General features: G+C 43.5%; 2 protein-coding genes across 3 annotated transcripts; one reads left to right on the plus strand and one right to left on the minus strand.

The window, feature by feature from the left end:
- Window positions 1-257: 257 nt before the first annotated feature.
- LOC101467291 (zinc finger homeobox protein 3) lies at window positions 258-17,493 on the minus strand. Its single transcript, XM_004553282.5, has 11 exons — window positions 17,156-17,493; window positions 13,028-14,735; window positions 12,401-12,939; window positions 12,018-12,231; window positions 11,258-11,365; window positions 11,016-11,152; window positions 10,740-10,850; window positions 9,047-9,209; window positions 4,210-8,933; window positions 3,456-4,121; window positions 258-3,343 (listed from the first exon to the last, which is right to left on the minus strand). Exons 2-11 carry the CDS (start codon window positions 14,697-14,699, stop codon window positions 3,227-3,229), a joined length of 8,451 nt encoding a protein of 2,816 aa, XP_004553339.1. The 5' UTR covers window positions 14,700-14,735; window positions 17,156-17,493; the 3' UTR covers window positions 258-3,226.
- On the plus strand, window positions 16,662-24,596 carry gtf3c6 (general transcription factor IIIC, polypeptide 6, alpha). 2 transcript variants are annotated; one of them, XM_012919630.3, is made up of 8 exons: window positions 22,489-22,621; window positions 22,725-22,871; window positions 22,948-22,981; window positions 23,263-23,343; window positions 23,439-23,502; window positions 23,761-23,805; window positions 23,894-24,001; window positions 24,182-24,596. In XM_012919630.3, the coding sequence occupies exons 1-8, from the start codon at window positions 22,590-22,592 to the stop codon at window positions 24,307-24,309; spliced, it is 639 nt and encodes a 212-aa protein (XP_012775084.2). In that variant the 5' UTR covers window positions 22,489-22,589; the 3' UTR covers window positions 24,310-24,596. The 2 variants fall into 2 exon arrangements, with proteins under 2 accessions (XP_076741852.1, XP_012775084.2); XM_076885737.1 differs by lacking the exons at window positions 22,489-22,621; window positions 22,725-22,871 and adding an exon at window positions 16,662-16,813.
- Window positions 24,597-25,104: the final 508 nt, after the last annotated feature.

Consider the following 25,104-nt stretch of genomic DNA (forward strand, 5'->3'; position numbering starts at 1 on the left):
TCATCTGGCTGAATGTCACAGATGTAATTAATGAAGTGACCCCAGAGGTCATGGCTCCATTCACCAAACGCCTTCCACACTTGGCCGTGTTACGCACACACGGTTGCACATCAAAAGCCTCCCAAGCCAGACGCACACCGCCGCCGAACATACACCCTGGAATATGAAACACGCATGTAACAAGCAGACACCCTCGCATACCACAACATTCACAAAATGGCTTCTCTCGGCTACACCAAAAGGATGAGACCAGAGCGTGCACCAAAGCAGACTTTATTTAGCTCAGTGGAGTACGGGGAGGGAAAGGAAGAGAAACACACACCAGCACAACTGGGGTAGGGAGAGTATAGAGACACACTAAACCACTGGAGCAGGACATAAGGACAGGTGCACATCACAGGTATCTTTTTGGTCATCACTATGGCAACAACATATCCAGGAAAAAAAATGAAAAGAACTGTTTTACCTACAGTAAGGATAACAGAGTCTCTTCACCATAGAGTACTCCAATATGTACATCTTACAGTCACTAAGATCAAGAGAATACGAGAGAAATTAAATCTGAAAATAATCAGTATATTTTAAAAAAAAACTGCCTTTGTGGTATTTGGAATGCACATTTCTGTACAGAAGAAAGCTCATTGGTATTGTCGTAAACATTGGTTAGTTAAGAACGAAACATGACAGAGTTAGTCAGTCCACATCCTTTGGAAAGTCGGCTGTGATGTCAGTCTGAGTTTAGCAAAGCTGTTTAAGCTGGACAAACGGACAAGAGACATTGCAACACAGAAAGACAACCAGTAGAGGGTTTGGGGCTGAACTCCTTCAAAGAACTGCAGTATCTCCTTAAGCATTGAGAAGTAAATGCCCCCGGAGGGTTTCTCTCAGACTGGAAGCTTTAACAAAAAAAATAGAAAAGAAAAAAAAATTCTGATATTACGAAAGCCATTTCTGTTTTCTGAGAAAGGGTAATTATTATGATACTGTAAAAAAAAAAAACTTGATGGAATTGAGCCCCACATATCCATTTGTTTCTGAACAGAATAAAAGAGGAGCAGTTTATCAACAGCATCACAGGTATCATTACAGTTTGTAGTCATTAAAGCCTAGTGGTAAAGCGATCAGAGCATGCATCTTTCTACAGTATCGTTAGAAACTACAGTACATTAGCAGCAAACTGGACATCCTTAAGGGCTGAAGTTCAACACTATGGTATAAAAGAAAAATAAACTGCAACATTTCTCAAGAGAAGTAAAACTCTTCAACCGCTATATTACAGACTGCCATGGCTCTAGTTTGGGGTTTTGGTTACAGTCTCCAGTGTGCTTATGAGAGGCAGAAAACAGTAGCTTAGATACAGGGACTCCTTCCTTCTTTAAAAACAGCAATACATCGTCAAGTAAACAGTAGCGCTTATTTTTTTGTAGGTCATATGGTTAAAGTATTATCACGTCTTTGGATTTTTGTCTTAAAGCATTAATTATTGTTTAGCTATTATTGTTATATTATCATTATTACAGATAGAATAAGGACTGGTTGCAAATGAACAGAGGAAGAAAGGTAGTGAGAAAAAGCGGAAAGTGGGTAGGTGGGGAGGGAGAAAAGGAGGGAAAATAAATTAAGTGTACAAAAATAACATCAATAACATCCGAAGTTTTTTCTCAGCTTTGCGCAGTAGCTCTCTTTCTGTAAGTGGAAAAGAGAGCTATGTCTCAAACATCCAATGAAGTCTCGAGTCAACCATACAAAAGCTAAATACTGTACATTTACCCCTCACGCTATTAAACACTTTAGTTTCAATAAGGTTCTTTTTTTTGTAACAATCTATTACTCAGAGGTGAAAAGCTCAGATCTTTGAAATACAGAGATGTTTTTTTTCTTCTTTTTTTTTAAAGATATCCTTTAATACTTAGTCCATGGTTAAACCGTGTCTCTTCTGTTTTAAAAACAGAAAAGTCCAGTATTAAGATCACATTTGAAGCAGAGCCATGTTGAGCTGTTGACCTGAGCATAGAAAGCTTTACATTAATCACATAACATTGGTAAGCCATTGGTATATTCAAATAGAACGGAAAGGCAGTAAGTCACCTCGCCTGAACATATCAAAGCTGTCATAATCTTTTCATAATCATGACACTATTATATCGAAGCAAGACAGTTTATCTCAATCCATAAGATTTATATTAAGAAACTATGACTAAACACACACAACGTAAATTCGAGTTTGGTTAAAGTTTTCATATACAGTTTAATGGTTGAGTGCTATAAAAAAATAGTTTGTCCCTTTTGGGACAAACTGGCCTTTACTTTCTGTGCTATTTGGGCTGTTATCCACTAAAGGAACATAGAAGGAGTACATGTACAACAGAAGACTCATCATTGGCTTTTGGAGGGTGAAGCTGCATTCTAGCACCGGGTCAGTCTATTGGTACTCGGCTTACCTATGCCAGCTGCAGATCTCACCCCTTCACCGTACAGACGTCAGCTCTGCAGTTTGTTATTGAAAACAAACGTGTTCAAACGAAATCCACAGACATGTAAAATTTTGGTTATGAGCTTTGGAATCTGAGTCAGTCTTTACAAAAGCTCTATGCTAATATCCCTGTGTATTTCAAGGATACAATTCAGGTTTTTTTTTTCCTCTTCTTTTTCTTCTTCCACTTCTAACCGTTTTTTCTTCAAGTTTATTTTTTGGAGCTCTCTATTTACACTAAAATCTCTTTGACATTTTTTTGTTCCAGCCTCGTACAGACTGGCACTACATGCTACACAGCTAGTCATCTAGCACTGGTCTGGTGGAGGGCCCACTGTGAGTCTGTCGTGCAGACTGAGAGGTAGACTGCAGGTCTAGCTGGGCAGTGAGGTCACATACTTTGAGAATGCTCTTTGGCCTCTGTGGCATCTGGTTGGTTTTTATCAAGGTGGAGTTTGGTTGTAGTAAGGTGTCTGACTGAATAAGGAGAGAAGCTCTTTTTAGAAAGAACAGACTTGGGCAAGAGTTGAAGGAAAAAATGAAGACTGGAAAGCTGTGGTTGACAGGACGTGGTTTGTGCTCTCTCCTACTTTTGGCTGAGAGAGTTTGTCTTTGGGCCACTGCAACTCGGCTTCTTTGGGGCGTTCGTGTTAGAGGGATGGCAGCAACTGGACATGGTGTTTGTTTGGAGTAAGATGGCAACTGCAGGAGGGGTTTTGGTGCGAACGTAGTTGAAGGAAGCAGTCCGCCTCTCTAAGCTCTGTCTCTCTCCCCTGTTCCCGCCGAGAGCTCAGCATTCTCCCTCTCAGCAGAGTCAGAGCTCAGGCTCCTGGCCCTCTTCTCCTTAGCTCTGGCATTTTGGAACCAAACCTTCAAAGAATATTTAAACAAAACAAATGTCAACAATCATCAAATATCATTTTAAAGATTTTTCCTCTTTTTTTTTTTTTTTTTTTAATCTTAAATACTTAAAAACAATTACCTGCACCACACGGTGAGGCAGACCCAGTTCCTGGCCCAGTGTCTCACACTCTTGTCGGTTGGGTGTGCGATGGCTTCTGTAAAAGTCTTTCAGCTGGAGTAACTGGAAGTGGCTCATCTGTGTCCTTTGGCGCTGCTGTTGTTGATGGTGCTGCTGCTGCAAAGTTTGTGTCTCACCCCAGTCTGAGCTTGGACCCACAGATCCTTCAGGACTAAGAGACCCTTGGTCAGCCATACTGGAACCCTCCTCACACGGGTATTCCTCATCATCTTCCTCATAGTCATCATCCTCCTCGGGGTTGTTTAGATGAGTGGTTGAAGGCAAAGTAGTTAGGGGTAACTTCATACTTGACTCTCGGTTGCTGATGACATGGCCGTGGTTTGGGATTGGGCTGGAGGATATCGATGGACCTGGTCTGTCCATGACAGACATAGCCATCCCAGACTGCCCACTGGATCCATTGCTCATTGTTAAGTTGAAGCCTGCTCTTTCAGCCTCTGCCCAGTGGCGTGACCTCATGTGTGCATCTAGAGCACTTTTCACCTTGAAGAGAGCCCTGCAGAATGGGCATCGCAAGTGATTCAAACCCAAGCTGAAACTGGATCCTGGCCCCATTGACCGGAACTGCCCTTTTCTCTCTCTCGCTCTGGTATTCTGAAACCAAACCTGTGAAAGGAAGGAAGACATGTGCTTTAAAATTCAGCTGAACCAACACCACAAAATTATCATCACTATCTTCTCATCTATTCAGTACCTGAACCACTCGTCTCGTGAGACCAACATCGCGTGCAATGCTTTCGAGGACTCCTCTGGTGGGGTTAGAATCCAAGCTGTAGCGCTGATACAACACTTCAAGTTGTTCTGGAGTGATGGTGGTTCTCTGACGTTTATCTCTTCTGTGCTCCTCCTCGACCTCTCTGCTGCCCCTTTGGCCCTCAAAACCGGTCTCTGATATATGCGCTGTACCCTGCTTTATGGTTGTCAGGGGATTTGTAAGTGTGTTACTAGAGTGATCAGAGAGTGTGTTCTTCATTTGTATGTTGTTTAAGTGCGAAATCATGGGAAGTGTGGGATTTGAGTGTATCTGGGAAAGCATTTGGCTCGCCATTAAGGGATGGTTGGGGTGAAGCATCATATAAGGCATGGTTCGGTCTGTGAAGCTGGAGTGGAGGAGTTGCACCTGGGATTGAGCTGCTAGGAGGTGTCTGGTCTGATGTTCCTGCCACAGCTGGAATGATGGCAAGGATGCTGGACAAAGATTGCACTGGAATTGAGCCTGGGTTTGGAGCTGGGTTTGCTGATGGGTTTCAGTGGATGGGCAAGCTGCAGTATCATTGTGACTTGTTTCAGACTCTAGAGCAGAAGGGAGGCTGGGTGATGTCTCAGGAGCCTTTTCAACAGCTTGATCTGAAGGAGGGTTGTGTGTATTCACTTGGTCTGGATGAGATGTAGTGTGTACTGTTTTCTGTAAAGAGGAAGTAGCAAGAGGCTGGGATCTTTCTAGAGTACCTTCTGTTGGCAATTTGGTCTCAGGTTGTAGAGAAAACCCTGTTTTCATGGCTGGAATAGTTTCTTTAAGCTGGATTTCTGCATCTGAAATTCTTTTTTCAGTATTATCAGGAGCTGCATTTATGTTAGTTCGAGGTGAACTTATTTTATCTTCTTGCTTCTTTTGAGCAGGTGTCGGTTCACCTTTGGCTACAGGATGCTCACTTTCTGTGCAGTGAGTAGAAGAATCAAGGGCAGGTGAGTCAGGTTGGGTGTAATACTCATACGTCAGATCCATGGAGTTTTCATTCTGAGAGTCACCTTGTCCTTCATCCTCACAGCTATTATCCTGATTATTATCATCATTCTGATAGCAGCCATTTCGCTGCTTGTGTATGTTGTCAAGCTTCACCTCTAATCCATCATCAGTGCCTCGGTCTTGATTTTTGCGGGCTCTCTGTCTGGCATTTTGGAACCACACAACAATGACCCTGTTAGGGAGAGATAACAGAGCAGACAACCTGTCATATTCTTCCTCTCTGGGGTAGGGAGTGGCCTCAAACACCCCCTGCAGGGTTTCCAGCTGCTGCTCCGTAAAGCGGGTTCGTGAAGAGCGTCGGCCCCTATGGTGTTCTCCTCTATGCAGGTCTGTTGTCTGAGGCTGTGGGGAAGCGTTGTGTGGGAACCCAGGGGACAGTGAACATGGGGAAAGCGCCAAAGACTGGTTTTGTGCTATATCCTCTCTGGAGTCCTCCAGGGCTGTGGTTGGGGGATTATTAAAATTATAAGGAGAATCCTTGTCTCGCTGGCGCTCTTTAAATAAGGTGTTGCGGAACCAGTGTTTGATGACTTTGTGAGGCAGACCGGACGAAGCAGACATCTTGTTGATCTCTTCATCATTAGGGAGACTGTTAATATTGAAGTGTTTCTTTAGAACAGCTAGTTGTTCTTCAGAGATGCGTGTTCGGGTTCTCTTCCCCTGCTGCTGTTCAGGTATTGTTGGGCTGACTTGACTTTGCTGTCCTGCTTGGATAGGGCTGGGTTGGGATGGTTGGCCAAGCAATGCAGGATTGAGCTGTGGAGGCTGACCTAACAAAGCTGGGCTCAGCTGTGACTGCTGAGCTAACAAAGCTGGGCTAAGCTGTGGTTGTTGCCCCAGCAGTGCAGGGTTAAGCTGAGACTGGTAGAGTTTTGCCAGCTCAGGGTTTACACTCGAGTCTAACCAAGGCTGGGGCTGAAGAGCCACAGACTGCATCACAACAGGAGGGAGGAGCGGTAGCTCCATGGGAAAAGGAATTGGTGGTAGAGGAAGCTTTGGTAGGGGTAGTGGTGGTATAGAAAGTTGAGGCAAGGAAAGAGGGAGCATAGGTATTTTGGGTAAGGGAAGAGGTAAAGGGGGAGTGTTCTGGGAAATAGGGGCAGCAGGTGTGGTTGAGATCTGGATGGGTGTCTCGTGCTGTGAAAAATCTAGAGGTTGACCAGGAGAAGCAGGAGAAGCTGAAGGGGCAGTTACTGTTAGGTCTGAAGCTGTAGAATCTGCTTTATTCATGGGTTCTGAACCTGGTGAAGATTCAAGGGTTTTAACTTGAGCCTTCATTGGTTCTGGTGCTTGTTCTGATTCTGAGCATGCAGCTGAAGCAGGAGCTGGAGCTGGAGGTGGAACTGAATCCTCTTCAGATTTAGGTTGTGTAAGTGGGTACATCTGGTCATACTGAAGCCTGTATTCTCTGGAAAACCTCTCCAGGACAGCAGTGGGGAACAGCATTCTGTGAATATACTCCTGGTGGCTTTTTAAAATCAATGCATCTGAAAAGAACTTGCCACAGTCTCTACACTTCTTCCCTCTTTCACAGCATTTCTTCTCTTTATTAGTCGATTCTTTGCCTCTGTCCTCACTTTTCTCTTCTGTCAACCTTTCTATGTTTCCATTGCCTTCCACTCCTTTATCACAGCGCTCAATCTTTCCAGCCTGTAGTTTACAAAATAGATCTCTTTCCTCTTCTGAGCATACTTCGATCTTGTTTATATCAGAAAACTCTTGCTTATCTGGTATTTTTTGAGTGGCTGTCTGCTGCTGGTGCTTGTGTCTACTCTGTATATACTGCAGTGCTAACTCATAGCCATAACTCTGCAGAAGGGCTCTGAGAGGCTCCCCATTCACAGCAGCATAGGGCACTCTGGGAGGAGGACACTGCAATCCAAGTAGATGAAATGAGGAGGAAACGGCTTCCTCCTCCCGACTCTCATTTTTAACAACAGGAGCATGCATTTCTCGTTTTTCTTCCTCAAAACTAGAATTGCTGTTTTCTTTTTCTGTCTGGTTAGTAGGGGGGTCACTGCAGACTGCATCAACCTTTGCTTCACACTGTGAAAGATCCTTTGGTTGGGTATTAACTGAACTTGAACTTTGTTTCTGGGTTTGTTTCTCATCTGTTTGAGTCTCCCTTTTAGCCTCTGTCTTAACCTGCTCTTTCAGGATAGAGCTGGCAGATATCAAGTGGCTACATTCTGGGCTACTAACAATGAACTCTGGGTTGAGCTTCATTTCTCCAGACATGTAAAAGGGCAGAAGAAGTTGCTGCTGAAGAGAAAGCAAATTGTCTGGGGTCAGGGAGAAGTGTTGTTTAAGGAGATTCTCTGGCCCTAAGGGAAGGTGCTGCATAACTTGAGACTGGAGCAAAGCTGTGTGCTGCTGTAACTGAGCTTGGACCTGTGCCTGGGCTATCTGCTGCTGTTGTATTAGCATTAGCTGGTTTCTTGAAGCTAGAAGATCTGACACTCGCTTTTTAGCCTGCGGGCTCTCTGTTGGGTTGGACAGGATCGGCTGGGCGTCAGCTACTAAGCCAGAACCAGCTAATGAAGAATTTGACGAGCTCATGCCATCTGGCCTCTTGGTGAAAGGCAAACTCTTCAGTGTTTCTTCTCTAGTGGTAGCGGCCTGAGTAGCTGTAGTGGGGACAGACTGTGGAACAGCTACAGTAGATGCAGGCGTCTGTGATGTGGGATTCTGAGCGGCACGCGCTCTAGTCTGATGAAGGACTGATCGAAGGTGTATATCCAGTGTGGAACTCTGGCTATAGCCCACTCCACACAATCGGCAGCGGTATGGTCTAGGATCTGGGCCGCGGGGAGCCTCTGGAGCAGCAACACTAGTGCCAGTTTCCTGCAGGGCTCGTCTGGCCCGGTGGAGATGGGACACGGAGTTATAATGGACCAGAAGGATCGTTTTCTGAGTAAAAGATTCAGAACATGTGGTGCACTTATAGGGCCTGGATGGATCCAGATAACGGTCCATTGTGGGGTTAGAGCTCTTTTTGACAAGAGAGCTGGAACCAAGTTCTGATAAGATCTCCTCATGTGGCCCTTTCTCTGGCTCAGTTAAATCCTCCTCACCTCCATCCACTTCAGAAACCATGCCTTTCTCCTTATTTTTAACATCTTTTTGTTCATCTTTTCCCTCCATGCTTATTGCTCCTTCATCTATGTCTTCATCCTCTCCCTCTCCTGCTTCTTGACCCACTTGGGGTGATAAACTAAAATCTTGTTGAGCTGAATTCTTGTTATTCTCCGTGTATTGCACAGTATGAGGTGGCCATAGCGTATTCTGTCCCTGTGTGCTGTCCAGCTGTGAGTGCGTGTTCTGCATGTGTCTCTGCAAGGCCTCCTGACTGCGGCATTGTCTAGAACAGAGGGGGCACTCTGTCGCCGCCCTCATGGCATGGTACTGCCAATGCAGCTGGAGCTTCTCCTGAGTGGGGAACGCCAAGCTGCACCTGCTGCAACGGAACCGGTAACCATGACGATCAGAAAGGGGAGGGGGGTCACCGGGTGGTGAGGTGGGAGGCGAGGATGGGGGGATCTGAGTCGGGGATTGGGGAGCCAATCTGCCATTGGAAGGGTGAGTGGTGTTGTCTTCTAGGGGTGGGGTGAGAAGAGCTGTGACATCTTTGGGTGCGGCTACGTCTCCCTCAGTGCTCTCCACTGAAATGCCTATAAAATGTACAGATATAATGGCTGTGAGCAGGGCAAATAAAAGTAGCATGGTGTGCTATTGTTGCTTCTTTAATTAGTAAACTGGTATCAGTTTGGCACTTTACACCAACCTTTGTTTTTCTGAGAATTGGTTGAAGCGCAGGAATCTGCAGCATGGGAGCTATTTGCATTGCTATTCTTGGTGGTTTTATTTTTCTGAATATCATCTGTGAGAGAATCTGCCTGTAGTTCTGTCTCCAGCTGAGGCTGCGGTTGTTCCATGGGTGTTGCGACCTGGAAGAAAGAAAATGTAACGGGCTGTCAGTTTTGGTCTTTTTTTTTTTTTCCTTTGTTAAATTTTCTCACTAAGGTTTGTTTCACCAATTCGGAATAAAAGAAAGCTGGGGTATTCCCAGTGTTTTCCTAATCCTACATTATGAATAAAACATGCTTAATTGTAGAGGATAATAGCAAGCAAATCTCAAGATGTATAAACACAGAGTGCCTGCACTCCCCTTACTGATATCATAAAACATTAAAGTGTATCGTTACATCTTGCACCTGCCTGCACAGCAGTCTAAGCAGCAAGGCACATCAATTTCTTAATAAGTATACATGGTTGAGATATGTGGGTCTGCCCTTCAGTTCATGCGACGCCCTCCAACATGCCCCAAGGGTTTAATAAAACTTTACTGAGCTGAATAATGAATTTATTTAAAATCATTCTTCATATAGAAAACCTCCGTCCCCACAGCTTCAAGCAATAAGAGCAAATACTATATCTACCCGAACAGCTAGCCACCCAAAGGAAAGGACAGACAGCTAAAGATGAGATTTACATGACAAGAGTTTTCTCTGCATAACAGCTTCATAAGAGCAAAAGGGAAGAACAACTGCACACACACACACACACATGCACGCGCGCGCACACACACACACTGCAGAGAAAACTGAAGGTCAGGCTTAATCTAGAGAGCGTAATTGGAAAGCAAGGTACATAATGGCCATCATCACCTCAGTCTGAATTAATGAACCTCAATTACTATCAGAGAGAGTGAGGGAGGGGTAGGGGGGAAGGAAGGAGGGAGGACTAGGGGGAGACTAAGGGGTGTAGGATTTGAAAAAGAGCGAGCAGGGAGAGGGAGGGAGGAAGTATGGGGCAATGAACAAAAAAAAAAACTGCTTTGGAGAAAGACAGTGAGTGAGGGAGGGGTAACGCATAAGAAATTGAGAGAGAGCTTGGGAGAGACAGAAAGGGAGGGGCAACGCCAGAAATTGCAGAATAGGAATGATAGGAGTAGCTGGAGGGGGGAGGGAGGGAGGGCAGCAGAGGGGAAAAAGGGTGAAAAGCAGTCAGTGAAGTGGAGGGAAGAGAGCAAGAGACAAAGGCCACTTAGCATACAGGCCAAGGAGATGGCGGATGGTGATGTGGATAGATGACCGGTCATTGTTAGTTGGAGAGACACAGTAAAAAGCAGGGGGGCCCCTTTTTAGCTTGACTGCACTTCTGGTAATAGAGGGCTACTTAAACATGCATTATAGAAAGACTGGCTTTTCCCTCACTCACTCAGTCAAACCCTCTCTCTTCCACTCTAAGAGACGCGCATACACATACACACAGAATGCACGGCTGCATCAAAGATGATAGCGGGGAGCTACTTAAACATGCATTAAAAAAAAAGCGTTGCCTTTCTCTCTGGTGCCTTCTTAATGGAATTGTCTCCCTACATTTCACTCTGCCCCATCCCCCATCGCTTGCCCTCACATTTTCTTTTGCTTCCCGACAAACGCAAATACAGCAAATACACAGTTGCATGCACTTACTGTGCTGATGAGCTTGTCTACACAGTCCTGCGCCACACTGTGCACATGTGTGAGGTGCTGTCGAAGTTGGGTGTATGGGAGTTTAACCTGGCACAAAGGGCACTGGACAGTCTGAAAGAGAGGAAAGGGAAGGGAGAAAAATATAGAAGGGAGAGAAGTGTGAATCTGAAGGTGGCACAGATCACGCAAGGAAATGCGCGGGCTTTTAATTTGTTATGTCCAGCGGTACATTCTGTATTCACTTATTCATATTTGAATAATTTAAAAGTGTGTCACCTGCTGGTTCTCATTTTGCTGGTGTGTTCTAGGGCGTTTGGTTAAGATGGTGTTTTCCATTTCCGTGCATCCAGATGACGGACGCTTGACTGAGGGCACTGACTCCTTCTTTTCTCCTTCCTCCACTCTATTTTTTTCTAAAAGTAAAAATGAATATGAATATAATTACAACAAAATACATTGTCATACTAGCATCATGTTTAACAATTAGTATGCTGTAGAACTGATGTAAGCAGCAATACCTGTCTCTGCAGAAATCTTCTTTGCCCCCAAGTTACATGTGTCTTTGGTTGTGTCCAAAGGACCAGAGCAGGACTCGCTGGAAGTTTCCATATCTTCACTGAGCTCTCCTGGGAGACAACAAGACAAGTAATTATGTCCTACAAACACAGTGCTTCATACTTTATGTTCCTGCAAACTATCAAGCTAATTGTAGTTTATATTATTCGCTAGGTAACATCATTCAAAAAGAGCAATTTCAGTGGGGCACACTTCATTCTTCTTGCTTGCCTCCATACACTATTGATCAAGTATTGATTCTACATTAGATTCTCCTCAGAGGTGGAGTAAGGGTAATATGGACTTACAACACATCGGTTCATCTCAATAAGTCTTAATCTACACAGAGGCAAATCATCGGATAGATTAAATTTACAAATAAAGTGTTGGACTAGTCATTTTAGGTGCGCACTCCAGACAGCATATTACTGTTTTATCTTGCATGTGGCTGCAGAGTAGGAGCTAGCCTCTGCCTCCCACAGTTCTCGTCCTGGGGATTTGTATTGGTCCATTGATTAGCAGGTGCTAGTTAGCTGTTGTCAGGGGTGATTGGGGCTATAACAAGGATGTGTATCGACTAATCACTTTGCTTGATCAATATCTCAGCAAAAGCCATTACTCATTTTCTCGCTCTTTTCATCTTAATCCCGAGTCCGCTCTCCGTTGTCAGCAACCACATGAAACATGAATTAGAATACACCCACACACAGTTCATATTCTCACCCGTGACACCATCAGGGCTCTTCCTAATGGTAAAAATGGCTGCCAGCTCCTCTCCACCCATTGGCTGCAGCTGTAGTAGCCCTTCCCGCTGTTGATGGGTTGGGGTTTGACTGTGTTTCAGTACTTGGAGTTTAGAAGAGGAGGAGTGGTTGCATAGAAGACAATGGAACAGCCACGAACCTCCATCGACTTCACCATCATACTGCTGCAGGAACTAATAACATAGTGAAAAGGAGACAAAGCAAAACAATATTATGAGCTCGCAAAGGTTCCTCAATCTTTTTTAATAACATTACACTTTATACTTAAAGTGTAGCTTGCCATTCCTAAGACGCAAGGGTTTTTGTTCTGGAGTATGACAAGGTGTGGTTTTGTGTACTTACTCTGTAAACCCGGACGCTCGCCTCGTGGTGTGAACTGAGGGAATGCCCTCTGAGCTTCTCCAAGCTGCTGGTCACGTAGTCACACAGGTTGCACCTCAGCTGGATGGGGTTGCCCTTAGCAATGAGGGCAGCCCCCTCCTGACCCCTGTCTCCCCCCTCCTGGAGGTGAGCAGCAAGCTGGTAACGGGTGCGGTGTCTGTCGGTCTGACAGTGTAAGGAGAAGTTAGCCCTCAGCGGGGTGGTGTAACCACACAGCCTGCAGTGGCAACCACCGGCAACTAGGGAGCACCACTCAGACTGGGGCAAGGAACGAGGAGCATTCAGGTGCTGCTCCACAGACTCTAAGCTGTCGGACGAAAAGCAGGAGCAGACAAGGCATTGGAAGACACCCTGGGAAAGGGGTCCAGTGGGGGACAGAGATGGAGCTGGAGGGGGAGACGGGGAAGGGGAGGGAGATGGAGTCAGTGTAGACCCAAGGGTAACTGGCTGTTCTGCGACTTGTTGACTGGTCAGCCGCATGTTCAGTGAAAGCTCGGCACCTGCGGCAGAGAGAAAGCACAAATTACAATTTACACATTTTGAAACTTCAATGCTGGATAACAGTGACAGTTGTGACACATCACTCACCTGTGTTTTGCAGGTGTTTAAGCTGTGGGGCAAGGCTCCTGCAGTGAGACAGATAGTAACCTCTCTGGAGCCGTAGCATGTTATGTGTGTGTTTCTCGCTGGTGGTGTGTATGCGCAGGTTGCGGGCAATGCTGGTCTCATAGTCGCACACGTCGCATCGCCACCGCTTACCATGAGAGTGGGAGTGTGCAGGTGGAGTGAGCTTGGCAGGCTGGGTAGTAGGTGTGGGGATAGAGAGTGTCAGCTTGCTGTATGGCTGCTCATCCACTTCGTGACCATTGGAGGAGCTGCTGCTGTTAGTAATATGAGAAGTGTGCATGTGGCCGTTCAAGTTTCCCCCATTTTGAACATTATTAAGGTGTTTGTCTGACTGCATGTGTATGCTGAGGTTGCCTTTCGATGAGGTAGCATAGTCACACACCTCACAGCGGTAGGGTTTGTAGCCGCAGGCGTAGGTTTCACCCCGGGCTAAACGCGGATGGGGTTTCCCCGACCTGCAGTATACACACACACCTCGTGTTGAACCACCACACACACACTTTCCCTCAGATGTGCCACACACACACTGGCCTCCTGTCTCTGGATGTTTTTCCTTCATGTGGACTTGCAGCGTATGCTGAGACTTGTAGTGCCAGTTACATTTGGGGCATTTCAGGGTTTTGCAGGAATTACGTGAGTGCATTATAGTCATGTGACCAGTCAGTGAAGTAGGAGAGAGGTCTTGGTTGTGGTTTTTAAGGACAGCTTCTTTCTGTTCTCTTTCTTTGTCTCTCTCATCATCCACCTCGGTGTCTAGCTGGCTGTCATTTGGTTCTGGAGCTTTGGCACCATCTCCATTGGAAATGGAAGAATGAGGAACCCCTGCCAGACCATCATCCTCAGCAGGTGTACTGGCAGGCTCTGTACCTGCCAGTGGAAAAGCCAGAGAAGACTGCTGGGATCTAAAGCTCTGAGGAAACCCAGAAATCCAGCCCTGATTTCCCTTAATGTCTTTTACCTCTGTCTCGCTCAGCACGGCAGAAGAGGAGGACGGACAACTGAAGTGCTTTGGAGAAATGGGAAAAAAGGGGGAGGGCTTTGGAGAGGGGGAAGGAGTGGGAGAGGGCTTTGGAGAGGCGGCTATTTTGCTGTCGAGTGTGCCACTGGCCTTTGCAGTGCTGGAAGAAGAGCTGTGCTGGCTCTGTTGAGGTAATAAAGAACATTTGGATTTGGTTTGGCTTTGGTTTGAGATGGCCTCCTCCTCTTCCTTCTCCTCCTTTCTGCCTCTTCTGTTGAGGGCTGCTGGGAGGCCCCCTGTAACTGATGCCTCTCCTATACCTACAAGCACCTCCCCTTCTTCCTTGTTTTGCCCTGACAAATATCCCTCCCCGAAGTCTTCCTTCATCCCCTGCCTTTGACGCACTCCATTTTCCCGTGAATGTCGCCCTCCTTCTTTCTGCTCTCCTCCCTGGGTCTCTTCTCTAGCCTGGGACCGCTCTGTGCCCTCCTCCTCCTGCTGAGGCAGGGTCAGGGGCTCTTTGGTAGGGGCCATGGCTGAGGTATGAGAGGATGACCCCTGCTCAGGAATGACTGCCAGGGTCAGGAGAGGAAGAGATAAAGCCTGGGGACTGAGGTCAGCATCTCTCTCCTCTCCTCCCCCTCCATCCCCTCCTCCTCCCTCACCGCTGTCCATACCAGAGGCTACAGCTGCCACACATCATTACCCCACCTGTGTGTTTCAGTTACAGATGAAGAGAAGAAGAGAGCGGGACAGGCAGAGACAGAAGAGTGAAATAAAAAAAGAGAGGAGAAAATGAACAACATATGTCATGTAAATATTATTGCATAACAGTGGACGCATTGATTAGGGTCCCTGGATAGCATCTGTTCGATAGAGCCTTCACAGTGCGCAATCCAGAGGCTGGTTACCCAGGGGTTAGCGTTAGCCCTTAATGGGAAAATCAATAGCACAAGCGCTAAACTAGGTAGAGGAATGCGGGTAAAAGCTACGCAGGAGGTCTATAATATTCCTCAGGGGATAGGATTAAATAAAGAACTGAATGCTTCTGAGCTAAAGGGCTTCGTCTAAATTGCCACACTTAGATAAAAGCAGATAAAAGAACACATTTAAAAGCCTGTGTATCAGTCTCTGTATCTTCTGCTGCACACACTAGGACGCAAATAATATGAGGATACGGGATCATCGTCTAGCACACAAGCGAATTTTACACTGAGAACACACTTTGCACATTAAGCACAAAAACAAGAAGTGAACACAGCTAAATATGTACTTGAATCTCTTTCTTTTTTCTGATTTTAGATGCGTATTAATTCTAATTTGTGAAGAAAAAAAATTCTAATCTGTGGTCACTTTCGAAGCAGTTTTTACTTGTGGTGTTGCATTGCCGTGGATTTTATTTTGACTTATTCACAGTCTGGGTCTGTTATATTGCTTCCATCCCCTGTAAGCTCTGTTGCTACAGAAATACCCAGGCACATAAATACTAGAGGGTAATAAATAATAAATCCCTGCTTTTATTAAACTGAAGCTTTATTATTCATTTGTAATCCACAGCAGAGGCATGTCTGAAAAATGAATACTTCAAACAGTTTATTACAGCTTATTAAATCTACATATTTAAGACTTTACTTTTGTAATTATTACTTTGAAATAAAGCTAGTACTGGCCTATAACGTTCTATCATACTTTAAGATAAATTAATAAAATAAAAAAGAGCAATAAAATTTCACAATGAATCTAATTCACTTTATATAAAAACGTATCACTATAGATACTTCCTTAAAAATGGATAGGTTTTCTCCCCTCGTCAGTTTCTGAATGACAGATGAATGCCATCTAAGACAGATACATCTCTGTTAGCCTGCGTGTGTCCCACAATCTCATTACTGACCTTTTTTAATCAAGGAGAGACCTTAATCTACCCTTTCACCTTCTCCTTCAACCAACCAACCCCCTCTTCCTCCTCCTTAAACACCCCTTTTCTCTCTCTCATTCCTGTAGCCACCCCCTCCCCCTCTCTGCAGCTTTAAGATATATGGCTCATATCGGCACCCTGATAGTGCTTTAATGTACTGTGTTTATGTCACAGGCCACAGACCCTTGCCCACTGCTGCTGTCCACTGTCCTGCCAGAGAATGCTGAGGGACCAAGCAGGCCTGCCAGCAGCTGAGAACAGTCTCTAATCTGATAAAGATTTTCATTTACACTGCAATCAATAACCTGGGTCTATCGGCAATGTAACTATTTATACAAGCATTCCTGGCTCTTCATCGATCAAGTGCGGGAAGCCATCATTTAACAGTGTGTGTGTGTGTGTGTGTGTCTGTCTGTCTGTGCACATGTGTGTGCATCTCTGTCTGTTAATATGCCTGTACCTCTTTTTGTGCTGCTAATTGTGGTGATGTCAATTAAGCACACATGTAACACCTGAAATCCAACATGCACAGGCCTATTGCTGTAGTTGTGGCGCAACAGAAGTTGCAACATAAAAATCATGTGCAAATATACAACAAAAAGTGTATTCCCGGATTCCCTAGACTGGTGTGTGGGTGTGGGTGTGTGCACGAGTGTGTGCTTGTGTGTGTTACAAGGGAGAAGAGAGAGCAGGGGTGTGAGAAGGAGAGAGAAACAGGCAGAGAGAAGAGTTGTGAAGCAATACTTTAGGAAAATGCCTTTTGTCTGCCCGTGTGGGACCTGGATAAACACAGTTGGATATGGACAAATACTGATTTTTATACGTGAAGACTCGGTGGACCATAAGCCAACGACCTCCTCGCAGTCTCAAGGTAAAAGCACTGGTATTTTAGCATTAATCTGGGACCACAGTAGCCGGGCTGTTGGGAGAATACCGGAGGGGCAGTGGCTTGAATAGTTCACTCCCCGTCTCTGTGTTGTCAAGCCACTGACCAACCATCAGCTCCCACACTACTTCAGCCTTTGTTTACAGTGTATCCTAGCCCGATTCATCAAAAGCCGAGAGTGATCAGTAACCAGTAACAGGTGACCTAACGCACAAAAGCTCGATTTGTGAGAATTAGAGGCTACACTGACCAAACATCCCCTCCTCCCCACCGCCGAGTCGCGTCCCTCCAGCTCCCTTTAACATCGTAAACAAATGACACACTTACATTTCTGCAGCGACTCTGGTACAAAGCTCCGCACGCTGAATGTGTAGTAGTCCAGAAAACAATCGCGCAGAGAGTCCACTCATTCCTTATGAATGATCCTCTGCGTTTTTACGGAGCCAGGAAGAGAAAAAAATGGGGAGAGGGAGAGAGAGCAGCGGGGTCCAAGTTGTTACCAAACAACAGTGTAATTAAAGCTACATATAGGCTGTAGTAAACAGAAGATGGGGGGACGGAGGGGTTTGTGCGAGCTCCAGAGGTAGAATGAGTTCTGATCACTGTGGGAGGAAAAACACTTGGCTCTTTATTCCTGCTAATTAGTTTCCTTCAAAAAATGGCTGAGATTACGCCCAGTGCGCATGTGCGTAATTGCGCAGACACCGCTAATTAGCCCGTTTGGATCAATAGGATTCCGCGAGAGAGAAGCGAGAGGGAGGAAGGACGGAGGGAGGGGGGAGAGGCTGCCGGGGACGCAAGGAGAAGACGAGGAGAGGAAAATATTTTTTTAAAAGTATGAGATTACAGCCGAAACATTACATTTTATTCTATACTAGTGTGTCGCTGCTGGAAATTCCAATAGGCGTATCCATTTAGATGGATTCTAAGAAACAAATCCACCCATTTAAAATATCTAGAAAGGAAACAGTTTTGCAGAATTTTTTTTAAATATGTAATTCTACCAAAACACACATCGGAATGCTGTAAAGTATAAAAACGGCGAACTAAAATCCACATCAACAAAAAACATTTAATCCAGACGTTTTTTACGAATGTGCAAAAATGGAAAACCTGCCGCAAAACGCGACGCTGTCACTGTGCTTCACTGTGAAGACTGGTACAAACACACCAAAAGGCCCTCGAGGATTGTTTTAGAGATATCTTGTTGACATTTGCGCCTGATAAAGCACAGGTTAGACGCCCAAACGTATGCATGATGCCATGCGCCTAAATTACACTATTTTACTAAATCTGTTTGCGATCATTTGGCTCGTAAAAGTTAAAAACTGTGAAAAACTGAAGGCCTTGAAGAGATCTAAAATGTATACTTAGGTCAACAAAGAAAAAAAACTATTATATGGTTGGATATAGGCTGAGAAATAAGGTATTTCATCCTTTTCTTTTTTTTGGATTGATCAGGTTAGTCGAAGCAGTGGACTCGAGTTTGGCACACTGGCTTGATGTTACTGGAAAGAAAAATTCTCTGGAAAAAGTCAAAAATATATATATTTAGGCTAAAGCTAAATTATTGTATCCATTGCTGTCACAGAATCACAGAAGACCTTTAGCCAAGCAGGGTTTTGTTTCCAGTCCGGCCGTCCATCCTCGCCACCGAAATCTATTGTTATGATAATACTATTGTGAATTTCACGCTGGATGTGCAATCTGTCGATCGTCCATATTTTAAAAGGTGAACACCGCATTTAAATTTAAGATCCATAGCATCTATTTTCTTCCCTTTTATTTCTTTTCTGAGCTTTGTTTGTCAGAGCTGATCTCGTCCTTATTTTACAATTGTACTTTTTTTTCCCCCCACAAACGTTAGTCTTCCTGCAAAAAAGTCCATATATAAAACAGTCTGTAGATTCTCATATTTGATTGAATTTCCACAGAAGCTTAAATGAATATAGGTTTCTGTCAGCTCACTGTTGCGTGAAGCAACCGCACTATTAGGTCATATCGGAATAGGAAAGTCATGAATATAAATTTTTTATAATTATTTTTTCTACCTGTGTTAGATTTAAGTGCACTGACATTTTATTTGTGATTCTCTTGGTTGTCCTCGATTGGTCACTTAAGACATTGCTAAAAAAATGGCCTTCGTTTGGTACATCTAGTAATTGTTTATGAAAATCTCGAAAACCTGAAAAAAGACGTGATAGTGTGTGTGTGTGTGTGTGTGTGTGTGTGTGTGTGTGTGTGTATATATATATATATACACACAATAGAAATAATAAAAAAAAAAACCAGTGACAGATCTGTTGTGTGTGGTGTGCATCGTGGCCTCACAGCGTGAAGGTCCTGGGTTTGAATCCACCGACCTGCTGGGGCCTTTTTATGTGTGGTTTGCATGTTCCCCTCGTGTCTCCATGGTTAATAACATGCGTGTTAGGTTAACTGGTGATTCCAAATTGATCGCAGGTGTGAATTGTTGTGTCTTTATCTGTTGGCCCTGAATAGACTGGCGACCTGTCCAACGTGAAGTCCGCCTCTCACCCTATCACAGCTGGAATGAGCTCCAGCAAAATCGTGGATGGATCAGTTGTTTTAGTGCCAGCATGGATTTTCTGCAATTTGTTCGTGACAGTATACTATTTTATCATTTCATAACGTTAGGCCAGACATTGTGTGTGTGTGTGTGTGTGTGTGTGAGAGAGAGAGAGAGAGAGAGAGAGAGAGAGAGAGAGAGATAAAATGTTAATTGAAGCTTTTGCAATGTGGCTATATGCTGTTTGGAAATGTTTCTGTTTGCTCATACACATTCATGTTTTTACTGATTTTAGTTTGTCAGATGTTTGTTTCTTATAAATGTAACAGAGTAACCTGTAAGAACAAAACATACAAGGGAAATATGTTTCCCTGACATTTTCAGATACATAGCCCATTTGAATTTAGTCAAATTTCCCAAACCTTAGACTTGTGTAATGACTCCAAGGCCTTCAAATGATCTTTGTTATTACTGGTATTGCTTATCAATATAGATTTTCATTTGCATTGAATTTGCAAGTGTTTTTCATTAAAACAGAAAGGCGGGCGAATACATTTGATGTCTGTCTCGGTGTGAGGAGAACATGTCTGTATGCTTTTGGGCACAATCCACCTCAACAGCGATCCTCATCTAAAAGGTTTTTTTAAATAGAAAAAAATAGAATATTTTTCCTCATCGGTTTGAACGTACGTCGATCCAGCACAGACGAAAGCAGCGCCGCTCTCTGTGACTGCCACTGAGTTCATTTCCATAGATATAAGTGTAGAGTTGTAATAATGTATTAAAGCTGGTGTGATTGTACATTCAAAATTCACACTCATCCCATCTTTTGCCTAAACACTCAAGTATGCACAGGCTGTAATGTTAAATGTGCCAAGCTTCCCATGCCCTCAGGTGTATGCCAGGGGTTTGTTGTTTTCACTGTAATATATAGTTAGCCCTTCCACCAATTTACCCTGTCAGTACTAATGGGGCAATTAACCATTGTGATACCCCCCAGGCAGAAGGAACAGCAAAAGCTCCACAACTCCAAACTTGTCTTTATGACATTTATATGACAAAATATGGGGGGAAGCTGGGGACCCATCTGACACCTTGGAGGGTCCTTAATGTCACTCCCTCACTTACCTCCGCCCCTTTCTGCCCCAGGGTATGGCACTGAGAAGGAAGTGTAATGCATCATGTATGGACAGGCTCGGGCCTCTTCCAAGAGAGAGGAAACTTTGTACTACATCCAAAGGCTCAGTGGGACAACACTGATTTAGTCCTTCACGCACTCTGTCCCGTACTGTGGGATTATAAATGTAAACTGCCTCATATGCAGACACACTTCCAGTCAACACACTCTGGCTTGACCTCACCTTTCACTCCTGCCTTTTTGGGTGTCTCTTTGTCTGCGCTCACATTCCCCCTGTCCTTCTTACATCCCCAAGGAGGCAATAACCTCCCTAGCAAGAGCTTCCCCTTGAGCCGTTGTCATAGTAACTAGTAGGCTGGTCGACATGACAACCCCTACCATGGTCCAGAGATAGATGATAGGCCAGAAACGGGGAGGGAGAAGGCACATGGGAGATTTGCACCCCCACCCCGCTTTAATTTGCTTTGCCTGATTTTGATTCAAAATCTTGTTGTTTTTTTCTCTCTAAGGGTGAGGTTCAGCCAGCTTCAGTCTCCTTTCCAGTTGCACAGGTATTTATAGACGGAAAACACTCTTGGTGCATGAACAACTTCACTAAAAAGAGACTTGATCAGATTCATGAAACTTGGATGGATATTGTTGAGAAAAATTGTATTTCTCAGCAACTTACAAAAAACAAAAATTTAGGTTTCTGCTACAAAATGTTACAGTAATAAAATAGGCCTCACAATGAATTGTTAGTTTTGTATAACAGACCTGAACAAACTTAGTCATTTTCTTCCAGAGTAAATCAGTATAGATGATAAATGCAAACAAAAATTAAAAATAAGGATTTTGCAGGGGTGAAGTTTCTGTGCGATTAAATATAGTAGGCTATCTAATCCCCAGACTTCCTAAGATTCCCTAAATCTACTATTAATGCCCCAACACCAGCCGATGTGCCGACTTAAAACAAGTTAACAATTACTACACTTCTCTTAGTCGATGTTAACCTGGCTTTCAGTGGAAGAGGATTTGTGAAAAACAAAATTCAAAAATGTATTTACCCAAATAATGACCTAATATTGCTAATGTGTAAGGAGCTATTTGTCACTTATAGTTAATTGAGTAGATTTGCACAAATTTATTTCACATTTTTCTATTTTCTGCAGCTGTTTTGATAGTATATAGGCACAAGGAGTTAAAATGGAGGACTCTGTGAGAAAAAAGAAGTCCTCTTTAGACACCCTAAGTGGAATGATGAAACCCAACCAGCATCGATAATGCTGACCCTCAGCTGACCCTGATCTCTGACTCCAGAGCAGAGGGTAGCCAGGAAAAAGAGATTTTCCCATAGAGATCAATGAGTATCATTTTTCCCCCTTTTTGGCTATTAAATATTGTTATATATTTCAGGCAAGTCAAATGTATTGTAGTTATCAAATACATATAATATTCATTATGATTATGTTACAACAAAATTAAATCCAGGTGAGCATTCTAAGGACAAAAATATACAAAAGAAGTCAGAGTCAACTGAATGGCAGATGTGTTAAAAACAACAACAACATTTCAGCTTTTAGGCTTCGTGGTTCCACTGGTGAGCATTTGTCCTTTTCCAACTGAGCACAGTCCGCAAATTAATATGGCTATTAGGTGGAGTTTCTGAGCATTTTTATATTTCTTACTTTAATCATATAAATGATTTTGGACAGCACACTTTCAGCTCGATGTTTGCTTCTGAAGCGTTTGTATTAGTATGCCTCCATTCACTTCTGCACAGTAACCTAAAAACACTGAGATGCTCATGTTTTTCCTGAGGGGTTGCAGCATTTGTTGATGTCACAAACCTCCAGTGTTTCATTTAGTTCTTAATATCACTCCACTTTTATTCTTAATTTAACTGTGTTTGTTTGTGTGGCTGTTTCTTTTATGTTTTTGAATATGTGTGAGATCTGAGTTTCTTTTCATTTTTTTATGCCCCTGTCTTTGACAGATGGATTTCCCCTTGGGGATCAATAAAATGTATCATCTTATTCCATCTCATCTCACCTGATCTCATCTCATCACCATGTCGACCATGGCCTCAAAACAGGAGGGCATTAATAACACTAATGGCAGATGGAGGTCATGAGTATGCCTACAGGTAGCCAATATTTAGATTCAGAGTTCTCAGCTGTTGGCAGAAGACACAGACAAACAGACAGATTTAAGTCCTGATCATTAAATTTCCAGTTCTCATTAAATAGCTCCGCTCTGAAATTTACCTGCAAAACTGAGCAACACCGCCCCTCGATGGACGGACTTGTAACTGAGCGCTACCCGGCAAAACACGCTGGAAAGGCTCTTCTCGGCCACCGTACATTCGCGGAAATTGTCAAAACATTACTAAGCCAGTGAGTAGCGGTTTAGCTCGATATATTTTCTTAATTAAACATAAATTATAACCTACAATATTTTTTTTCATTACAGGAATTTCAGCATGGAAGACGAATGGGAAGAGGAGGTATGAAATGCCACCAATTTACTAGTAGTTCCCATTCGATGTAGCCCCCTGAAGCTACCGCATTAGCTCAACTGCACATGAGGATACAGAGCCGTTTGATAGCGTAACATTTCCCAAGTGCTGGTTTAAGGGACAATCATCACACCAGATAATTTGACTTTTGTGTATTTTTGTATTTAATAATTAACACGAACACGTAAAGAAAAATAACTCTCAGGGGAGTCTGTTTTTCTAATGCACTTTTATGTTTTCTAAAGCATCAATAATTTTGCTCTGTTTAGGAGCAGATTGTTGTGGTGGAGCTCTCTGGTATAATCAACAATGACTTTCTGACCAAGAGTGGGGGCACATGCAAGATACTGGTGAGTTTGAAGCATATTCTGTTGTACTGAGAAAAGAGAAACCTAATTGCTTCCAGTGTAGCTTCATAAATCTACTTTTCTCTTTTGTGTGTAAGGACATTGACAGCGACAGACCCATGATGCAAGTTGGACCGTATGTGTTTGCAGGAGAATATGAAGGTGAGAAATCTTGCAAAATGAAAAAGATTCAAACTGCTTGTACCTGCTGTGTTTGCATCCTGCGAGGATACTTATTCATGTTGATGTCCTTTCTTAGTTCCAAAGAGTCATTTCTAGTCTGATATCTGATTAACTATTACAGATTGTTTGTTCTGGAAATATAAGCCATTAATAGATGAGCATGTGGGTGCCGCTGGCTGATTGTCTGTGAAGTTTTTTGTTGTTTTTTAAATCTTTGTTATCTTTGCCTCTTTAAAGATGCTTTGGGAACTTGTGTGCTGTTTGAGGAGACACCAGGAAAAGGTACCAATTTACTACAACTTTTTCAGTGGTTTTACTTAAGTACTTAAGTTGGGGTTTTTTTTTTTTATTTGTTTGTTTTTGTCTGCAGGAAAAGGAGTTGGTGGTCTAGATCTGAAGTACTTATGCCACACAGCGAAGAAACTGAAAATGCAACGAATCTTTCTCACAGAGAAGAAAGAGGGTGAAGCAAGCACAGGTCAGCCTGATTGCCCAAATTCAGTGCAGTGCAACATAGATGATCACGTCTAACATTGTTGATACAACTCTGTATACTTTTAGGAGTTAATCAGCACAACCTGCAGTTTTATCTGCAGTTTGATAAAGAATCAACTTTGGAAAATAAAATGCTAAAAACCCAAATATGTCTGTCTTACAGGAAGCTGTGATGGTGGGAAACAGATGGACACAACCTGTGAATCCAGTCAAGGAGAAAATGTTAACCTGCGCGACAAGACAGAAGAAGATGGGGACAATGCAGATTTGGATAACTCAGCAGTTGGCTGAGATATAGAGACTTTGCTGTGCCATAAGCTCCCATTGTTACATAAAACACTTTAATTTTTATGGCTCTGAGAGACTCTGTAAGAAAAACAAACTCATGCCAGTTAGATTACACTTCAGAGCTAACCAGGAGACATGTTTGAGTTACTGTTATTTTTACACAATGTGTAATTGTTGCCTTTTTTATACTAAGCCTCTATGTCGGCAAATGTCATGCATAAGTTGTTAAATATTTTATGCAAAACATGAATGTAGTTAAATCACACCCGAATAAAAAACAGAATTTGTCATAGGTTGTCATGTATATTAATTCTCATCATATCTTCATAGGATGGACATACAGATACTGGGTCAGCTTAGAATTTACAATAATGAAAATTCCTGAGCAAAGGAAGACAAAACAGGCAGTATAAATTGCTATTTCTCCAATGAGCTACATAAACATATAAAGAATTCAGAGGGGTATATGATTTAAAATATAATGGCTTTCATATTTCTGATCAAATCTACTATTTGGATGGCACTAAGAGTTGGAAGAGCACTGTTGCTTCACAGCAAGAAGGTCCTATGTTGGAATCTTTCTGCCTGTGTGGGTTCTAACCAGGTGCTCCGGTTTTCTCCCACCATCCAAAGTGTATGTTAGGTGATCCTAATTGGCTGTAGGTTTGAATGCAAGTTTTAATGGTTGTCTGTTGGCTTTGTGATGCACTCGTGAACTCTCCACAGAGTCTCTGGCCTCCATTATAAACTGGGATATGCTCAAGCATCCCACGACCCTGTTTTCAAAAAGTGGAGAAA

This window comes from Maylandia zebra, linkage group LG7, assembly GCF_041146795.1.
Source record: "Maylandia zebra isolate NMK-2024a linkage group LG7, Mzebra_GT3a, whole genome shotgun sequence".
Lineage (NCBI taxonomy): Eukaryota > Metazoa > Chordata > Actinopteri > Cichliformes > Cichlidae > Maylandia > Maylandia zebra.